This window comes from Sabethes cyaneus, chromosome 2 (assembly GCF_943734655.1).
Source record: "Sabethes cyaneus chromosome 2, idSabCyanKW18_F2, whole genome shotgun sequence".
Lineage (NCBI taxonomy): Eukaryota > Metazoa > Arthropoda > Insecta > Diptera > Culicidae > Sabethes > Sabethes cyaneus.
The window spans coordinates 104,882,760-104,898,367 of record NC_071354.1 but is presented as its reverse complement, the minus strand read 5'-3'; the positions used below and the strand labels follow the sequence as shown (position 1 = coordinate 104,898,367).

The following is a 15,608-nucleotide window of genomic DNA, read 5'->3' as shown; positions in this document are numbered from 1 at the left end:
TCAACAGCAAGCCCTCTGGTTAGGCTATCAATTAAGATGCAGCAGACGAATGTCTGAAAAAAATTTTGATCCCGTTTCTACAAAAACATCATGCAGATGGACAATACGTATTTTGGCCTGATAAACCCGGCCCATTCAATGCCATTTTTACCCAAAAACCACGATCCGAAAAACCTGTCTCAGTGCGCCCAATCGAAGATTTCTTCGGGATTTTGTGTTCCTTTGTGTACAAAAACAACTGGCGAACCACGAATTGCAAAAAGTTGATTGGTAGTATCTGCGGTAGAATCAAAAGATGCATTCGCAAAATGGACATGACGGCCGTACAGCGCTCCTGTTTCGACGTCAAACGAAAGCTTCGCCGAACAGCCGATTACGGACCGTTTTCAAATGTACACTAATTTTTTTCAACAATGGATAATGTATCTTTAATTTCGATAGATCAGATCTTCTTAATGTATCTTTGTCTTTTTTGACAGCTTCAGAAAAAGATTCCAAAATTTTAGTTGTCACCCGTTATTAGCTAGACAAGTTGATTGTGATAAGCTGGAACTATGGCACCGTCGATACGAAATTGAAATTTAAAAAAGCTGCAAAGTTGAAAAATGATAAAAGGTGTGAATGAACTACGAGGTGATGGTAGTTTTGTGATACCTGCGCAGAAGGAAACTGGTACGTTTGTCCTTCTGTGAAATAAGACCCGCTACTATAAGACCGTTGGAGAGAGTGCATACAGATGTTTGTGGAAAAATCACGCCTGCAACACACGATGGGTTTCAGTATTTTGATTCGTTTGTGGACGATTACACTCATTTTGCTGTCGTGTGCCTTATGAAGTCGAAAGATCAAGTGTTTGATTAATTCAAGGTGTACGAGGCAATGGTGACGGCAAAGTTTGGAGTCAAGATTGCTAATCTTCGTTGCGACTTGTAGCGAGAGTATTTTAGTAAGAAACAATTGACGTTCTACAAGCAGCAAGGAATACAGGTGGAATCAATAGTTGGTTACACTCCTCAACACAACAGAGTAACCGAACGATTCAATTGTAGTTTCGGAAAAAATGCGAACAATGTTGATCGAATCGAGGGCGCCAAAATATTTATGTAGTGAAGCTGTACTGAATGTAGTCTATGTAGTAAACCGAAGTCCGACGGAGCCTCTTTCAAACAAAACTCCAGCAAAAATGTGGCATGGTGAAAAACCTGTGGTAGACAAGCTACGTGTGTTTGGTTACGTAGCTTATTCCTGGATTCCAAAACCAAAATCAAGTAAATTGGATGCAACTGGACAACAATGTGTAAAGCTTGGTTTATGCTCCATGCGCAGGGGCGGACTGGCCCACCGGGCAACCGGGCAAATGCCCGGTGGGCCCCAGTTGATGATTGAAAATTCAGCTTCAAATGGGACTGTTGGGCCCCGAACTTTAAACCAAAATTTCTCTTTCAATTAAACTTTTTCTATGACTAACGACTGCTCGACTGCTGGGGCCCCATGATTCATGAAATCAACCGATTTGATGATTGAAAGTTCTTGAAGCTGAAGCTGAACTTTTTCTACGGCTCACGAATGTTCAATTGCTGGGCCCCGTGATTCATGAAATCATTTAAATTTAAGTTGAGCTGTTGGGGTCCAAGCTCCGAAAATATTACCAGCTTCAATTCTGAGTATTTAAAAGTAGAATTAGTATTTCATCCGCAGTTATTTGACTACTTATAAATATTGAACTGTCGGCTTAAGCACCATACTCAGTTTACTTTAGTGGCGACGGTCCGTTATCGATCCTGCGCTGAATGAATTATGGTCGTACAGTACTCAATCCTGGGCTACCTTTCTTCAAACCCCTCGAACACCAGCTGAACGTGCATCATCCTCGATAGCACACATCTATCAGTGCGATGTCTACTCCGAAGTCTACGGCTTCTTCTTGATTCTCTGCTTATAATAATTTTGGCTTCTCTTTCGTCGGGCATTCTATAGAATTCCAAAATAAAGTCTCGGTAAAGTAAAATACCGAACTACACAAAAATAGGCCTGTTTTCCCGTGATATCGGTGAACATTTCTCGTTTTACCGTAACTTGAAAAATTATTTTACTGAGATATCGGAAATGAAGCTTATTTACCGAGATACTGCAATCTTATTTGCCGAGAAGATCAGTAAAACAGTAAACCCCCGAGCTCAGTAAAATAAAGTGCCGAATCTAGGTACTTCAATATCGTTTTAACGAAATTTCGTTAAATGCTACTGAAAAAAGCCACAAACTGTTTTACCGAGATTTCGGAAAGCAATGTCAAAAATTAACTGTGCGCGATCGACAGCAGTTTCGTTACCGGTAAAGTTAAAATGGCTATCATTCGGTCTAGGAGCCCTACCAGAGGCTGTAAGCGCACGCGTGATGCAACCGCAACACAGGAAAATCCTTTGAACGGGTTGGTGCAATGGATTGGAGTAAGTTTTTTTAATTACTGTACTGAATTTTGGAAGATAAAATATGAATAACATTTCTCTAGGTTGACGATTCCCTCCCAACCCATAACGTGAATCCAGTGCTAATAATTCGTGGTGAGATGTTGCAGTGTGGAGGCCAATGCGTCATCTCATGGAAAAAATACAACATTCCCGTTGGCTGCTGCCATGCAGTAGTAGGCTTTCTTAGACTATGCGAATGTTACGATGTATTTGCCACCAACTGCATGCCCAACGACAAGCAATTCTTTGTGTTTATCAGAGCAACAATTTTTTCAATAGGCAAATTAACCACTACAGGTGAAAAATTTGCTCGTTCTACGTGGTTCTACCATTAACTTTGACTTTACATTTCAATAGTTTATACTATTAACTATACTATTACACCGTTAAACTGTTAAACAATAATTGTTTTGTTTATTCAAAATTTTATTGATTTTCATAAACTTTAAAAATACCGAGTTTTCAGCATATTAATACCGTAGTTCGGCATTTTCAGCTAGTGTTTTACAGAAAATCTCGTTAAAATTTGACAGTTTGGGTTGCTTACGCTTTACGAATATTCGGCAATTTCAGCCGAGTTTCAGTATTGATTACCGGATATCTTGGAAAAATAATACCGAGATTGTCGGTAAAGTTTGATAGTTGTTTGATGTTTTGGATTTCCAAGATCTCGGTGTTTCAATGTTTTACCGAGATTTTCACCGAGATCTCAGCTGTTGGGATCTCGGCAATTTATTTTACCGTGCTCGGTGATAAAATCTAAGTGTGTAGACACTATCTTCATTATAACAGCATATTTACATTCTTAATACAGGTCGTGGTTCATGCGTCTGCGCTACACGCCATTTTGGATTTTGCAAAATTTTACGCTAAAACCCCAAGCATTCGTCGATCACCTTCTTTTAGCGTCCATGATTCATGTCCGTAAAGGGCCACCGAGAGGATTAGTGTTCTCTAGAGCGTCAGTTTATGCAAATTTGCAAGCTTTGGGACTTCAGCTACAAAATGTAATGCCTGCGTAAAGGCCAATTCGCAGCTGCAATTAGTCGTTTTATTTTGCGACTTACATCGTTGTCACATGTCACGAGCATACCAAAATATATTCAGTTCCTCTTCGACACCAACACCATTTGGATTTCCACGCCATGTACTTCGTTTTGGCGTTGTTAATAGTAAGTCCCAATTTCTCAATAAATGACCTGAAGGCTTCTTTCACTGCTCTACTTTTGATTTCGGAGATATCGACGTCATCCGCAAAATCAAGAAGCACGTGAGGTCTCATCTGCTATTCTGACTCATAATTATTACTCCTCCAGCGTCACACGAATCAACGTAACTGGTTCTGTGGGAAAACCATGTCCTATAACTGTCACAGCTCATTTCGTTTGACTGAATCGTAAGCCGCCTTGAAATCCATAAAAATATGATGAGTCTGCCAGTTGTACTCCCGGAACTCGTCAGTTACTAGACGCAGGGTAAATATCTGATCCATCGTGAAGCGACCCTCATGAAAACCAGCTTGATACTCGCCGACTGTTACGACGCGTTAGTGGACTGTGGTGGCCGTGGTTATCGTGGGAAATAACAATAATGAACGCGCCATAATACAACTAACTATTTATTAAAATAACGATGACAACGTGTTGAAATATATCTCGAGTGATTCTATACGACTACTGAACAATAGATCTAATATGTGCTGACGTGGCATCCGGTACGATGACAGCCCCGCTGTCATGATCGAGCCCAGCATAAGAGTACCGTGTCCAGCATAAGAGGACCGTGTTCCCAGCACGGTTCCAGTCGCTGCAATATCTCCCCCTTAATTGCGTTCGTATGGGTTGAGCCATTGAGGAGCCCTTCTGACACGTGAAGAGCGCCGAGGTAACTGGACCGTCGGTGTACTGGCATTTGCAGATTCGAAGCTAGAAGATGACGATGTGGTGGACGAAGACGACTGCTCTGCGCTGGTCGACGTGTTATGGGACACCATCGGTGGCGATATTGATGGTTCCTGGAAGGTGACGTCATACTCGGGCGACGCCGAAGATTCCTGACCACTGGATGAAAATGGAATAGATGATGAACCTCGCAGGCCCCAAGCATCAAGTAAAATGTCTAACGGCAACGATTTATTCGCCGAAGGTTGCTTTGCTTCTTGGTCTCGTACAGCACTGGATGATAATCGGCTTCGAAGTTGATTCAGATGCGACCGTATTAGACGTCGGTCTTGGATCCAAACATTAAACATTACGTTCCCTACTTTTTCCAGAATCGTACCAGGTACCCAACTCCAAGCGTTGTTTTTATAAACCTTGGCATACACGAAATCATTCCGCTGAAAGGTTCGCCTATCTGCTGCACCCTGCTCGCTTAACTCTGGTGTTTGCTTCGGTGGTACCCGCAGTAATTCGAGGGATGTTCGAATACGTCGTCCGAATAAAACTTCCGAAGGTGAGAGCCCATCTGGTGTAGAACGGTTTGGAGTACTCCGGTACGTTAGGAGAAATGTGTCCAGTGCTTCTTCCATCGGCCGCCTTCTCTCTCGTATCTTTTTGACGGCCCGCTTGAAAGTATCCACGAACCGTTCCGCTTGGCCGTTTGACTGTGGGTGGTATGGGGCGGTTGTGACGTGGTTAATCCCGTTTGCACCGCAAAATTCAGCAAATTCAGCACCCGTAAATTGTGTGCCGTTGTCGGACACCAACGTCTCCGGCATCCCTAGTCGTGCAAAAACATTCCGAAGTATGGCAATGGTAGCGGAGGCTGTAATGCGTCCTGTTTTAATTATTTCTGGCCATTTGGAATACGAATCCACCGCTAATAGATAATACTCGCCGTCTATTGGTCCGGCATAATCGATATGTACCCTTTGCCATGGGCGACTAGGTTTTGGCCATGGTACTGGTGACGCATGTGCCGGTGATTTAGCAACCAAAGCGCAGTGAGGGCATGCTTTAACGAAACCCTCTATTTCGACGTCAAGAGCTGGCCAATACACGTAGCTTCGGGAAACCGCCTTCATCCGCTGGATTCCAGGATGACCTTGATGAAGCTGGGTGAGACATCGTTTCCGTAGTTGCACCGGGATTACCAGCCGCTCACCATAAAGTATACATCCTTGCACTGTTGTTAATGATTCACGCTGCTGGGCAAGAATTTTGGCCAACCTTCTTGAACGAACTTGTACACTTTGCTAAGAATCGGGTCCGTTCGAGTACTTTGCAGTACTTCCTTAAAATTGAGAGGAAGGATGGTGAACGAATCAAACGCCACTGAGTTGATATCGTTTTCAAGTGTAACAGCTGCTACCACGTAATCTTCCTCAGGTCTGGCATGGTGATTGATTAGCCGAGAAAGAATGTCTGCATGACCGAATTTATCCGTCGACACATACTCGATTACAAAATCGTACATTAAAAGCGTGAGGGCCCATCGTTGTAAACGATTGGCAGTGTACACAGGGATTCCTTTTTTTGAACCGAAGATTCGCAGCAGGGGTGCATGATCGGTCTGAAGCCGGAACTTGCGACCAAATATCATGCGGTGGAATTAGGAACCGCGAAGATAATGGCCAATCCTTCTCTATCCGGTTGACTATAGTTGCGTTCCGCTGGCGCCAATGCTCTGGAAGCATGTTGAATGACCTTCAGTGACCCGTCTGGAAAGCGATGACTGATGGTTGCGCCTAGGCCCACAGAAGAGGCATCTGCAGAAACAATAATCTCCAATTTTGGATTGTAGTGAGTTAGGAGAAGATCTGATGACAAGATTTGTTTGAACTCATCAAACGCAGCCTGGCACTCTGCCGTCCAGTTGAATTTGGCTTCGGTCTTTAACAGCATGTCCAATGGATATCGTAATGCACGCATATTTGGCACAAACTTGCCATAAAAATTAATAGCCCCTAAAAAGGATCTAACTTCCGATACGGTTGTTGGCGCTGGCATAAGCTTAATTGCTTCTATTTTGGCTGGATCTGGTCGAATTCCATGGTGGTCAAGCAAATGTCCCAAATACTTGATCTGCTGTCGTTGAAATGAACATTTTTCCAAACGGATGGTGAAGCCGAATTCCTTCAACCGTTGAAAAAGAGCTTTGAGGTTATGCCAATGTTCCTCCTCATTTTCTCCACCGACGACAATATCGTCGATGTAGCCGCAGGTGTGCTTGAGTCCTGCCAACATAGTGTCAACCAGTTGTTGAAATGCCCCGGGAGCTGCTTTTACGCCATGTGCTAAACGGTTGACTTTGTAAATGCCACGGTGGGTGTTGATAGAGAGTAGCATACTCGTGGCGTCATCGACACCAACCTGCAGGTAAGACTCTGACATGTCGATGATACTGAATAACTTACAATTTGCCAGCTTTACGAATATATCCTGTGGTAACGGTAGAGGGTATTGATGCGGCTGAAGTGCGTCATTCAATCCCGTGGAATAATCACCGCAAATCCGAATGTTCCCATTCGCTTTCGACCACAATTGGTGCGGCCCATTCGGAGTAGTCCACCGGCGTGATGATTTTCATGCGTTCGAGACGATCCAATTCGTCGTCTACAGCACGGTGGGTTGCATAAGCCACCGGGCGTTTCGGTCGAAAAACTGCTTTCTGCCCCGGCTTGAGTTCCAGCTTTACTGTCGCCTTACTGCACTTCCCCAGAGTGGTACTAAAAACTTCCGGAAAATCTGCTTTTAACTTATCAACCACCGTACTCGAATCAATTTGCTGACAAAACGCTTTCATAGGGACCGAGTCGAGCTGAAACACTTCTATTAGATCCAGTCCCATGATATGCAAGTTTTGCGCAACTACAAAGACGGTGCCAGTCTGAACAATACCATTCACGTTGATGGAACAGTCAAACTCCGAAATTAACGAAAGGGGGTGGCCGGATGCTGCTCTGGCCTGCACTGACGGTGGTCTTGTAGCTGGCTTGCCAAGTCGACCCCATGTTTCTGCAGAAACGACGGAAATATCACTGGCTGTATCAAATTGTAGACTGAACTGACAAAAACTTTCTTCGATGCTGCACTGTATTTACAGAGGCGGAGACAATTTTGGTAGACACTGTAATGCTGTTTGATTTGCGTCTGAATTGCCTGCGGCGGGACTTCTGCGAAGTGGAACAGTAACCTTCTTTATGCCCGAACCTGTTGCATTCCGTACATCGATGTTTCTTGAAACTGCAGTCACGAGCATAATGCATCATGCCACAATTCCAGCAGGGACTCGCTGGTTCGCGCTTGTCTCTGCTATGCGAAGCATTTCGGTTGACCTCTGATTTCGGCGTTCTTTCCCCGCTATATTGTTGCCGCTTTCGAAAAGGTTGCTGCTTTTTGATGACGTTGACCGCATTCGCCGTATTTTCTATCATAGCGGTATCGTGTCGGAGGTTCATCAGCCGCTTGCATTCGGAGGATAGGTGCTCTAGGGTGACACTCGTTCTATCCTCTATCATCGTCAGTAGTCGGGTCCTTATTTCAGCATCAGCCTCGGATTTCAGACCGCAAACGTAGATAAGCGACTTAAATTCTTCCTCCGATAATTTTCCCAACTCGAACTCAACGCAGCTTTTATTTACACGGCAGGAGTACGTCACGAAGTCTTCAGTCGGCCCTTTGGTAACCTGCAGGCAACGATACCGTCTGCTGATTAATGATTCACTTGTACCGAACAAACCTGTTAGCTTGGTAACTGTTTCATCGAAGGTGAAGTCCTTCGGGGTTTTCGGTAGGATGAAGCTCAAATAGCGTTCGTGTTCAGCGAGACCGAGTTTACGGATTAACAGTCTCACTTTTGCTGGATCATCAAGGCGGGCAGCGTCGCTTGCGAATAGATCCTCGTAACGGGTGAACCAAGCAGCAAAGGTTATGTTACTCTCCACATCATACCGAAATTCCTTCACGTTGGCCGCTAATGAATCCAGGATGGTTTCTGGATTAGTCGGTACTTGAATATTCCGGAGTGCATCTCCCTGCTGCCGGATGAAAGCTCGTTGCTGTTCTTGGGACTCGTACTGCTGGTGGAGGAGTTGATTTGTCACGAGTTGTTGCTGTTTCAGTTGCTCGAGAATTTGCAAAATAAGTGCATCGGTTGGAAGCTGCGAGCGCTGGCCGCTGTTTGCTGCCAGCAATCTTTCTTGGCCGTCCTCCATCGGCATAGGCAGCTTTCTCTTTTTCCGCGTGGGGGGTGCGATTTTGCTGCACTAAATTTCCGAAAAACTTGCACAAAACCGCGTACCCGAGTCGCCACTGTTACGACGCGTTAGTGGACTGTGGTGGCCGTGGTTATCGTGGGAAATAACAATAATGAACGCGCCATAATACAACTAACTATTTATTAAAATAACGATGACAACGTGTTAAAATATATCTCGAGTGATTCTATACGACTACTGAACAATAGATCTAATATGTGCTGACGTGGCATCCGGTACGATGACAGCCCCGCTGTCAAGATCGAGCCCAGCATAAGAGTAAAGGCACACGGTTGATCGAGACCGTGTTCCCAGCTCGGTTCCAGTCGCTGCAATACCGACGAAGAACTCAGCTAACGGACTCAGTCTAAAACACACGATAGGGAGAGCACCTTATAGGTAAAATTAAGCAACGTAATGTCTCGATAGTTGTTACTCTCAAGTCGATGTCCGTTTTTAAAATTATGGGAAATGAGGCCAATCAACCACTCCTCCGATATTTATTTTCCTCCCATATTTTGTTCCTGATAATGAGGTGGCGAATTGTTTCGTACAGCTGCTCGCTCCTCGCTTTTAGAAGTTCAGCCAGGATAACATCCTTTACAGCAACCTTACCGTTGTTCAGCTCACTGATTGCTCTTTTGACCTCCCCCTGTGTTGATGGCTCCACAGTTTGGCCGTCGCTTAAAATTCTTATCCTACCTGCTGATCTTTGTGTTTACTTCTCTATTCAACAGCGTCTGGAAATACTCTTCCACCTGCCGTTTACCGTCATTTTGTCAGTAAGCAGGTTGCCAGCACTATCATTGCACATCACAGGCATGGCAAAATTCTTGCACCTGACTGTTTTGTAGAAACTCGGTGTTTCGTTGCTGACGAACCTCTCCTCTGGACTGGCGAGCACGTGCTCTTCGTACTGACGTTTTTAGATGGTGGGAACCAAAAAGATTCGCGCAGAGTCTCGGGCATTCCTCACATTGGAATCGTGTGAAGAAGTTCTGCAGAGGATCCGCCCAGGGATAGCTATAACTCGGCACGGGAATCGCCTGCACTATGAACTGTTCTGTTCTGACGTGAAGACGCAGTAAGCTACTCATATATATTGAACTGTTGACATCCTATCATTTATAAGTCAGCTTATTTGATACTTGCAATTTTGCATATCATTAACCCTATAACTTAAAATCTGCAGAAATATAAATGGGTGATAGATGAGGAAAACGCTGCATTGCTGGCAAAGATGCACAGTGGTACTCATCAGAATGTGGAAAGTTCTCTTCCGGGTTCGCTGAAGCACGGTCAGTAAAGAATCAAATATTCAGGCTGCGGCAGATCCTCCAAAAAGTTCATGAATACAGAATTATACGCACAATTATTTAATTGATTTCAAAGTTGCGTATGATACCATCGACTGTAAAATCATGGCCATTCTAACCTCGAAGTGGACTTTATCAACGTGATGGTCCCTCATGTGGGCTGTTCAACTTGCCGTTACAGGATGTAACAGGCACAATCTTCACCAAATCTAGTTAGATCGTCTGCTTTGCCTATGAAATGGATAATGTCGATAGAACAACATCTGTGGTGGTGGCTGAACAAACTAAAACTCAAAGTAGCGAAGATTGGGTTGAAGAAAAATGCGTCCAAACTAAAGTACCGTGAACCGCTAATATGACGCACACGCTAAAAGCTGGTAACTCGGTCCTAATAACGACTGAGTTTGTTTTGTTTCGAGCATCGAGCCGCTATGCTGCCCGTTCTCCCGGAACTCGACACTCGACAGTGCCTGAGTCGAGTCAAGTTGCACGACATGACTTACAAAATAGATCCCATAATCATTCGAATTATTGTCCTTGGAACGCTGTCTTTTGAGTCGTTTTTTGTGTTAATTTACTATCATGAAAATATTGCAAACTGGGCCCCCTAATCTCAAAGGCCCGGTGGGCCTTTGGCTCCCAGTCCGCCCCTGTCCATGCGGATACCGTTTGTGGTCGTCGATAAGGAGTTTTCTGGCGAAGCAGTGACTCCTTTGCTGATTCCACAAGTGCAAAAAAGAGGGGAATCATGCGACAGCAGAAGACGAATTTGTCGATGCTCCTGATGCTGAAGAGTTAGAGCAAACGGAGCAAGAGGGGGAAAGTGAAGAATCAGAAGCAGATACGTCGGCACTTCGACCACAACAGGTAGGTAGTAACTTTCCAGAAAAGTCTACACCAAGGCACAGTGGTCGGGAGTCCAGGAGACAAGGTTGGTTTAAAAAATTCTTAATGTCATACAGAGCAAATTCTGCTGTTGAATTTTCTCAGGTACCGAATAGTTATGATGAAATCAACAAACATTGCATCTCTTCCTATTCGATGCAGCAAAAACGCGTTGGATAAAATGATCATTTTTTCCAAAACTATCCATCCAAAACAATTAATGTTTAAATCAACCAAGAAATGTACCCCGATATATATATTTACATTTGGCAACTAATATTTCAGTGAATTAGCATTAAATCGGTGACCCACAAATACGGCTTTCGGATGCAACATGCCGCATAGGCCAAGTTCGAAATAACTGAATGTAGCATTGATTTTAGTATAATTTATTGTTTTCTTGGTCAAAAGCAATCGCTGGTTATCGATATTTGTTCAGTTTTATCCCGCTAACATAGTTAATAGTTACATTTTTGAACATTTCTACCGCGTTTTAGTTTGTTTGTTAAAAATAGATTTATTATTTAGTAAACAGATATGTTACCTTGCAATACACATAACGCAAATAGTAATTTCTGTTTTAAATGAAGAAATTAAATTATTTAAAAAATTTCGCCATTCCCAGCCCGTATAGTTTATATGGAGCTGTCACTTTTGCCTGCCCAACAGCTCTCCAATATATATGCACTCTGCAAACACCATATTGGCGCTGAATAAAAATCACACGGGGGTGCTGGTTTAGAACCCTGGAGCCTGGCGCTCCAGTCCCTACAGTTTTACCTGACGCACTGCGAATATGCGTATTATTGAAATAAAACGTAACCATACGTTTTATTCGTTTATAACGCATATGCAGTTAATATCGATAGCAAACGATTTTTTATAAGTTGTGCTTTTATTTTTTATTTTTTTTCAGCGAGTTGAAGGACTGTAGTGTATTGCTGATTGGGTCTCGGTCCGGCTCGCGAGCAAGCTGAGTAGGTATTGGCCGTCTGGACTAACACACTTCGGTCAATTGAGCGCCGTTCCTCGGACCAATATCACCCAGGATTGCTCAGCAAGGTCTTTGTCATAGTTCGTCATGCGTTATCTTGCTGCATAATATTCCCTTTTCATGTTCATTTTTGGCGCATTAGGGGGTCCAGGAGACCAGGGCGCCAGAAAGAAATATCTATACCCTCCATGCTGCGCCAAGGCGGAGAGAGAGGCCCGGCATCTGAGAACAATAATCGTGTCAATTAAACGGATCCATCAGGTCTTCGATGCCAGATGACAGAGGATAGGTATTGAATGCAAAAACATAATGAAACTGCAGCGTATAGATGATGCAAACGCCGTTTGCATTGCAGTTCTGTAATTGAAACGATGTTGGGGACACATACCCTAGCTTGCACCCACATGCCTGCTATACAGAGTAAATGGAGTGGTCATCGCTACCACCCTCAGTTTGCCGGTCCCACCTTGTATTTTGAATCTGTTTCGATCAAACCTCCTTCCTGTCTTTCTTTGGCCACGTTCTAGTCTAGTGAATAAATGATAGTTCGTCATCAGCGTCATCTTCATCCAAAATTCTATCCTCTGTAATGACCTGTAATACTCTCGTTGCCTCTCACAACTATTAATGCATTGTGAAAGACGAGGTTGAAAAGAAAAAAATAAGAAATGGGATTTTTAGTCAGTTTGTTTTGATTGTAATATTAGTTGGTAAACTTAGTTTTGTTAAAAAAACAAAAAGGAAATAATATATTTATATATATAAAAATAAACAAAATTTTTATAAGTAAAATATAATGAGTAAAACATATAAACTATATATAATCAATAAAAAAAGAAAAAAAAGCTGGTGGTCGGGTTGACGTGCGAGACAGTGTTCTTCAACTCTAGGTCCCAAGAATCACTGAAGTCAACTTGCATGGATATAGGATCGTATAAACACCGCCCACATAAGAGACTAAATAGAGTCAGAGTCAAAATAAAAGAAAGAAAAAAGAAAAAAAAACAAAAAGCACTTTGACTCCTATTTAGCTCCCACTCCCATCCGCGAACCGGAAGTACGCCCCCAAAGACTGATCCACCAAGCCCAGGGTACAAGGGCGATATTTTTCGAAACCTTTCGAACCAACACGATCCCGCGAACACAACGCATATTCGCAGTGATTCAGGTAACACAGCAGTGTCGTGACCCTAACTAATTCGAACTTAAATGCACTGAGTGACATTCGTTCCGCGCAGGATCGGTAACGGACCGTTGCCACTAAAGTAACTAGAATCTAAATTATGGAGCGACACCCTGTGGTAAGTTGTTGTCCTGCGTAAAATAACTTGGATTTGGAATAAAACAAGGTTAAGAACACAGGTGCAGAAACATTTGGAGTTTAGATTAAAAATTTCGAGCACCATAGATTACCTAACGGTAGAATATAAATTTTCAAAACACATTCTATACATTTACTAATTTATATTAATTGTCCAAAAGATTACAATCAAACGCTTGCTGTAAACTTTATAGGTTCTAGATCCGGTTTTGAGGGAGGTGAAATAACTCGCATAGGAGGTAGCTTTCGAATTTTTCTACCATGCCGACCGTCTTTTCTTTGCCATAGACCTGACCGAGGTCGGTTACCAAGTTCTCGATTTTTTTGAGCAGAGCCAATCGGTGTCTTATTGTGATATATGTTGGAAACCCGTCCAACTGTAGCCATGCATGTTTGTTTAAAAGCGAATTCCTGTTTTGAGGGAAGCTGGACTACTACCAAATCGCCAAATTTTCTAAGGATAGTTCCGTAGGTTCCCGCTGCATGAATCAGATGGCATGGCTGTCCCGGGAACTTTTCTAAGCAGTGTATTTGGGTGCCCAGCTGAAGAGCACCCAGAGGGTATGCGTCACCTTCGTTTGCCCGAACTAAATTGAAAATAGTAAAGCAAAAATAAATCAAGTTTTGCTATATATTGGCTATCAGTCTTACCTGGGATTCTTGGAATAAATCTAGAGGACTTTATCAAGTCTCCTGCTTTCATATTTTCCGTTGCTAAAATATACTTAAGCTCATTGCCGACTGCTACTAAGGCTACTTTGGATGTGCGGCAGCCATCATCAATTACATCAATTACTTTTTCTATTTGAGGGGGTCCTTCCGATGGTCCATCACGGACCCACTTTATCCAATGGAATTTATGCTTTATTCCGCCACCAATTCCTTTCGCTATTAACCGACCTGTATCCGGATCTCTCCCAGCAAGGTTTGTCACTTGTAGTGGCACTACAGTATACTGTTCCGGATAATGAACAATGCGACGGTAGGCTTTTCCCGTACCCGGTTTAGGTTTGTTCATTACCTTAGCTAGGTTTTCTACGGATATACTACAAGTTTGAACAATGCGTACATCGTTAACAACACGATTTAAAGAAAAATTTTGGAACAATCTGACTAGTGCCATTATTGAATACTCAGGGTCGGGCGGCACGATGCACGACACAACACACAACAGGGACAGACCACAGACGACACGACTGCTCGAATTTTACACGCAAAACCAAAAATATATGAATCAAGGGGTTTCCAGTAAGGCAAATAAATATGCATAGTAATCAGAGATTACTTTTGAGATCTTCTATATGTCGACCAACATTTGAAAAGGGCGGATAAGCCAACTCTCAAACAGACCTAGCAAGAGTTATTTTTTGCTAGAGCAGCATAGGAAAATGAACTCTCACTCGTTCTGTTCGACAGTTGGCTTATCCGCCCTTTTCAAATGTTGGTCGACATATAGTATTGATTAGAAATACTCAGAGTATACACTGAGAAAACTTTTCGTATAGTTTCTATGTGTCCTACATCATAAAGATTTTTGCAATGTGCCCAGTAAATGATCTTTATGTGCCAAACAGTTATTATTTATGTGCAAGCAAAAATTAGCACATACTATTCATATGCGTATAATTTTTATGTGTATAATTGCACATGCTATTCATACGCGTATAATTTCTATGTGTATTTCCGGGAGGATTGTGTTTATATGCTTTTATGGCTCATGATAATCATATGGAATTTCATATGGAAATTTACTACCGTGGACCCCCGTTCGTTTGACCGTTTTTAATCTGAACACTTTTTAATTTGAACCCCGTTGGTTTGCACAACGTGCAAATTAAAAATGGTTCAAATGTCATTCTCAACATGGCATCATTTGCTTATGCAGACAATGCACATAAACACGATTTGTTTGTGCTGGTCTAGCATGTTTAATCAGTTTCACAATCTGTTTCCCAACGATTACGATAGAAATTCGATCGGAGAATGAAATATTCGCTGCTTGCAACTGCTAACTAAATCAAACCATCAAAACAATAACAAAGAGCAGCCAGTTCATACGAGTTTCAGCATATTTAGGGTAGCCAGTTGTTCAAATTAAAAAGTAACCCCGTTAGTTTGCATGAGGAATCGTTCAAACGAACGGGGGTCCACTGTATTAGTTATGTGCAGAATATTTTGAGTGTAGAGCTTGCTAATTTGTGGTTGTATTGGTGGTTTGTTTTGCCCCAGTTTGGAAAACGTCATGGAAAAACCAACAGCAGCAGCAACAAAACGCGTGTACGTTTTTACTTCGCAGCTAGTGCTGGCAGTTTTTGTACACTGATGCCAAATCGTTGGCTTTAGTTTCCGCGTATCTCTTACTGTGAGTATTTCTAGTATTGATCGTATTGATTACATATAAAAGAATGGTATGGTAATGAAATGT

The 15,608-nt window shown here is 42.8% G+C and overlaps 3 protein-coding genes across 3 annotated transcripts; all 3 read right to left on the bottom strand.

Moving 5' to 3' along the window:
* Positions 1-4,290: 4,290 nt before the first annotated feature.
* Positions 4,291-5,885, bottom strand: LOC128735807 (uncharacterized protein K02A2.6-like). The gene is made up of 2 exons (XM_053830293.1): positions 5,639-5,885; positions 4,291-5,594 (listed from the first exon to the last, which is right to left on the bottom strand). The coding sequence occupies exons 1-2, from the start codon at positions 5,883-5,885 to the stop codon at positions 4,291-4,293; spliced, it is 1,551 nt and encodes a 516-aa protein (XP_053686268.1).
* Positions 5,886-6,911: 1,026 nt separating this feature from the next.
* On the bottom strand, positions 6,912-8,625 carry LOC128735805 (uncharacterized protein K02A2.6-like). The gene is made up of 2 exons (XM_053830292.1): positions 7,513-8,625; positions 6,912-7,298 (listed from the first exon to the last, which is right to left on the bottom strand). Exons 1-2 carry the CDS (start codon positions 8,623-8,625, stop codon positions 6,912-6,914), a joined length of 1,500 nt encoding a protein of 499 aa, XP_053686267.1.
* A 4,433-nt stretch (positions 8,626-13,058) lies between these two features.
* LOC128737097 (39S ribosomal protein L2, mitochondrial) lies at positions 13,059-14,340 on the bottom strand. Its single transcript, XM_053831659.1, has 2 exons — positions 13,835-14,340; positions 13,059-13,770 (listed from the first exon to the last, which is right to left on the bottom strand). Exons 1-2 carry the CDS (start codon positions 14,304-14,306, stop codon positions 13,352-13,354), a joined length of 891 nt encoding a protein of 296 aa, XP_053687634.1. The 5' UTR covers positions 14,307-14,340; the 3' UTR covers positions 13,059-13,351.
* Between the last annotated feature and the right edge of the window lie 1,268 nt (positions 14,341-15,608).

Bases quoted from the DNA above. Each gene is read 5' to 3' on its own strand.
- LOC128735807 (XM_053830293.1), bottom strand. From the start codon at position 5,885: ATGTACGATTTTGTAATCGAGTATGTGTCGACGGATAAATTCGGTCAT. The intron at 5,595-5,638 runs GTTGGCCAAAAT...CATTAACAACAG, and splicing joins GTACAAGTTCGTTCAAGAAG to TGCAAGGATGTATACTTTAT.
- LOC128735805 (XM_053830292.1), bottom strand. From the start codon at position 8,625: ATGGAGGACGGCCAAGAAAGATTGCTGGCAGCAAACAGCGGCCAGCGC. The intron at 7,299-7,512 runs GTAAATACAGTG...GGTATTGTTCAG, and splicing joins CCAAAATTGTCTCCGCCTCT to ACTGGCACCGTCTTTGTAGT.
- LOC128737097 (XM_053831659.1), bottom strand. From the start codon at position 14,306: ATGGCACTAGTCAGATTGTTCCAAAATTTTTCTTTAAATCGTGTTGTT. The intron at 13,771-13,834 runs GTAAGACTGATA...TTTTCAATTTAG, and splicing joins ATTTATTCCAAGAATCCCAG to TTCGGGCAAACGAAGGTGAC.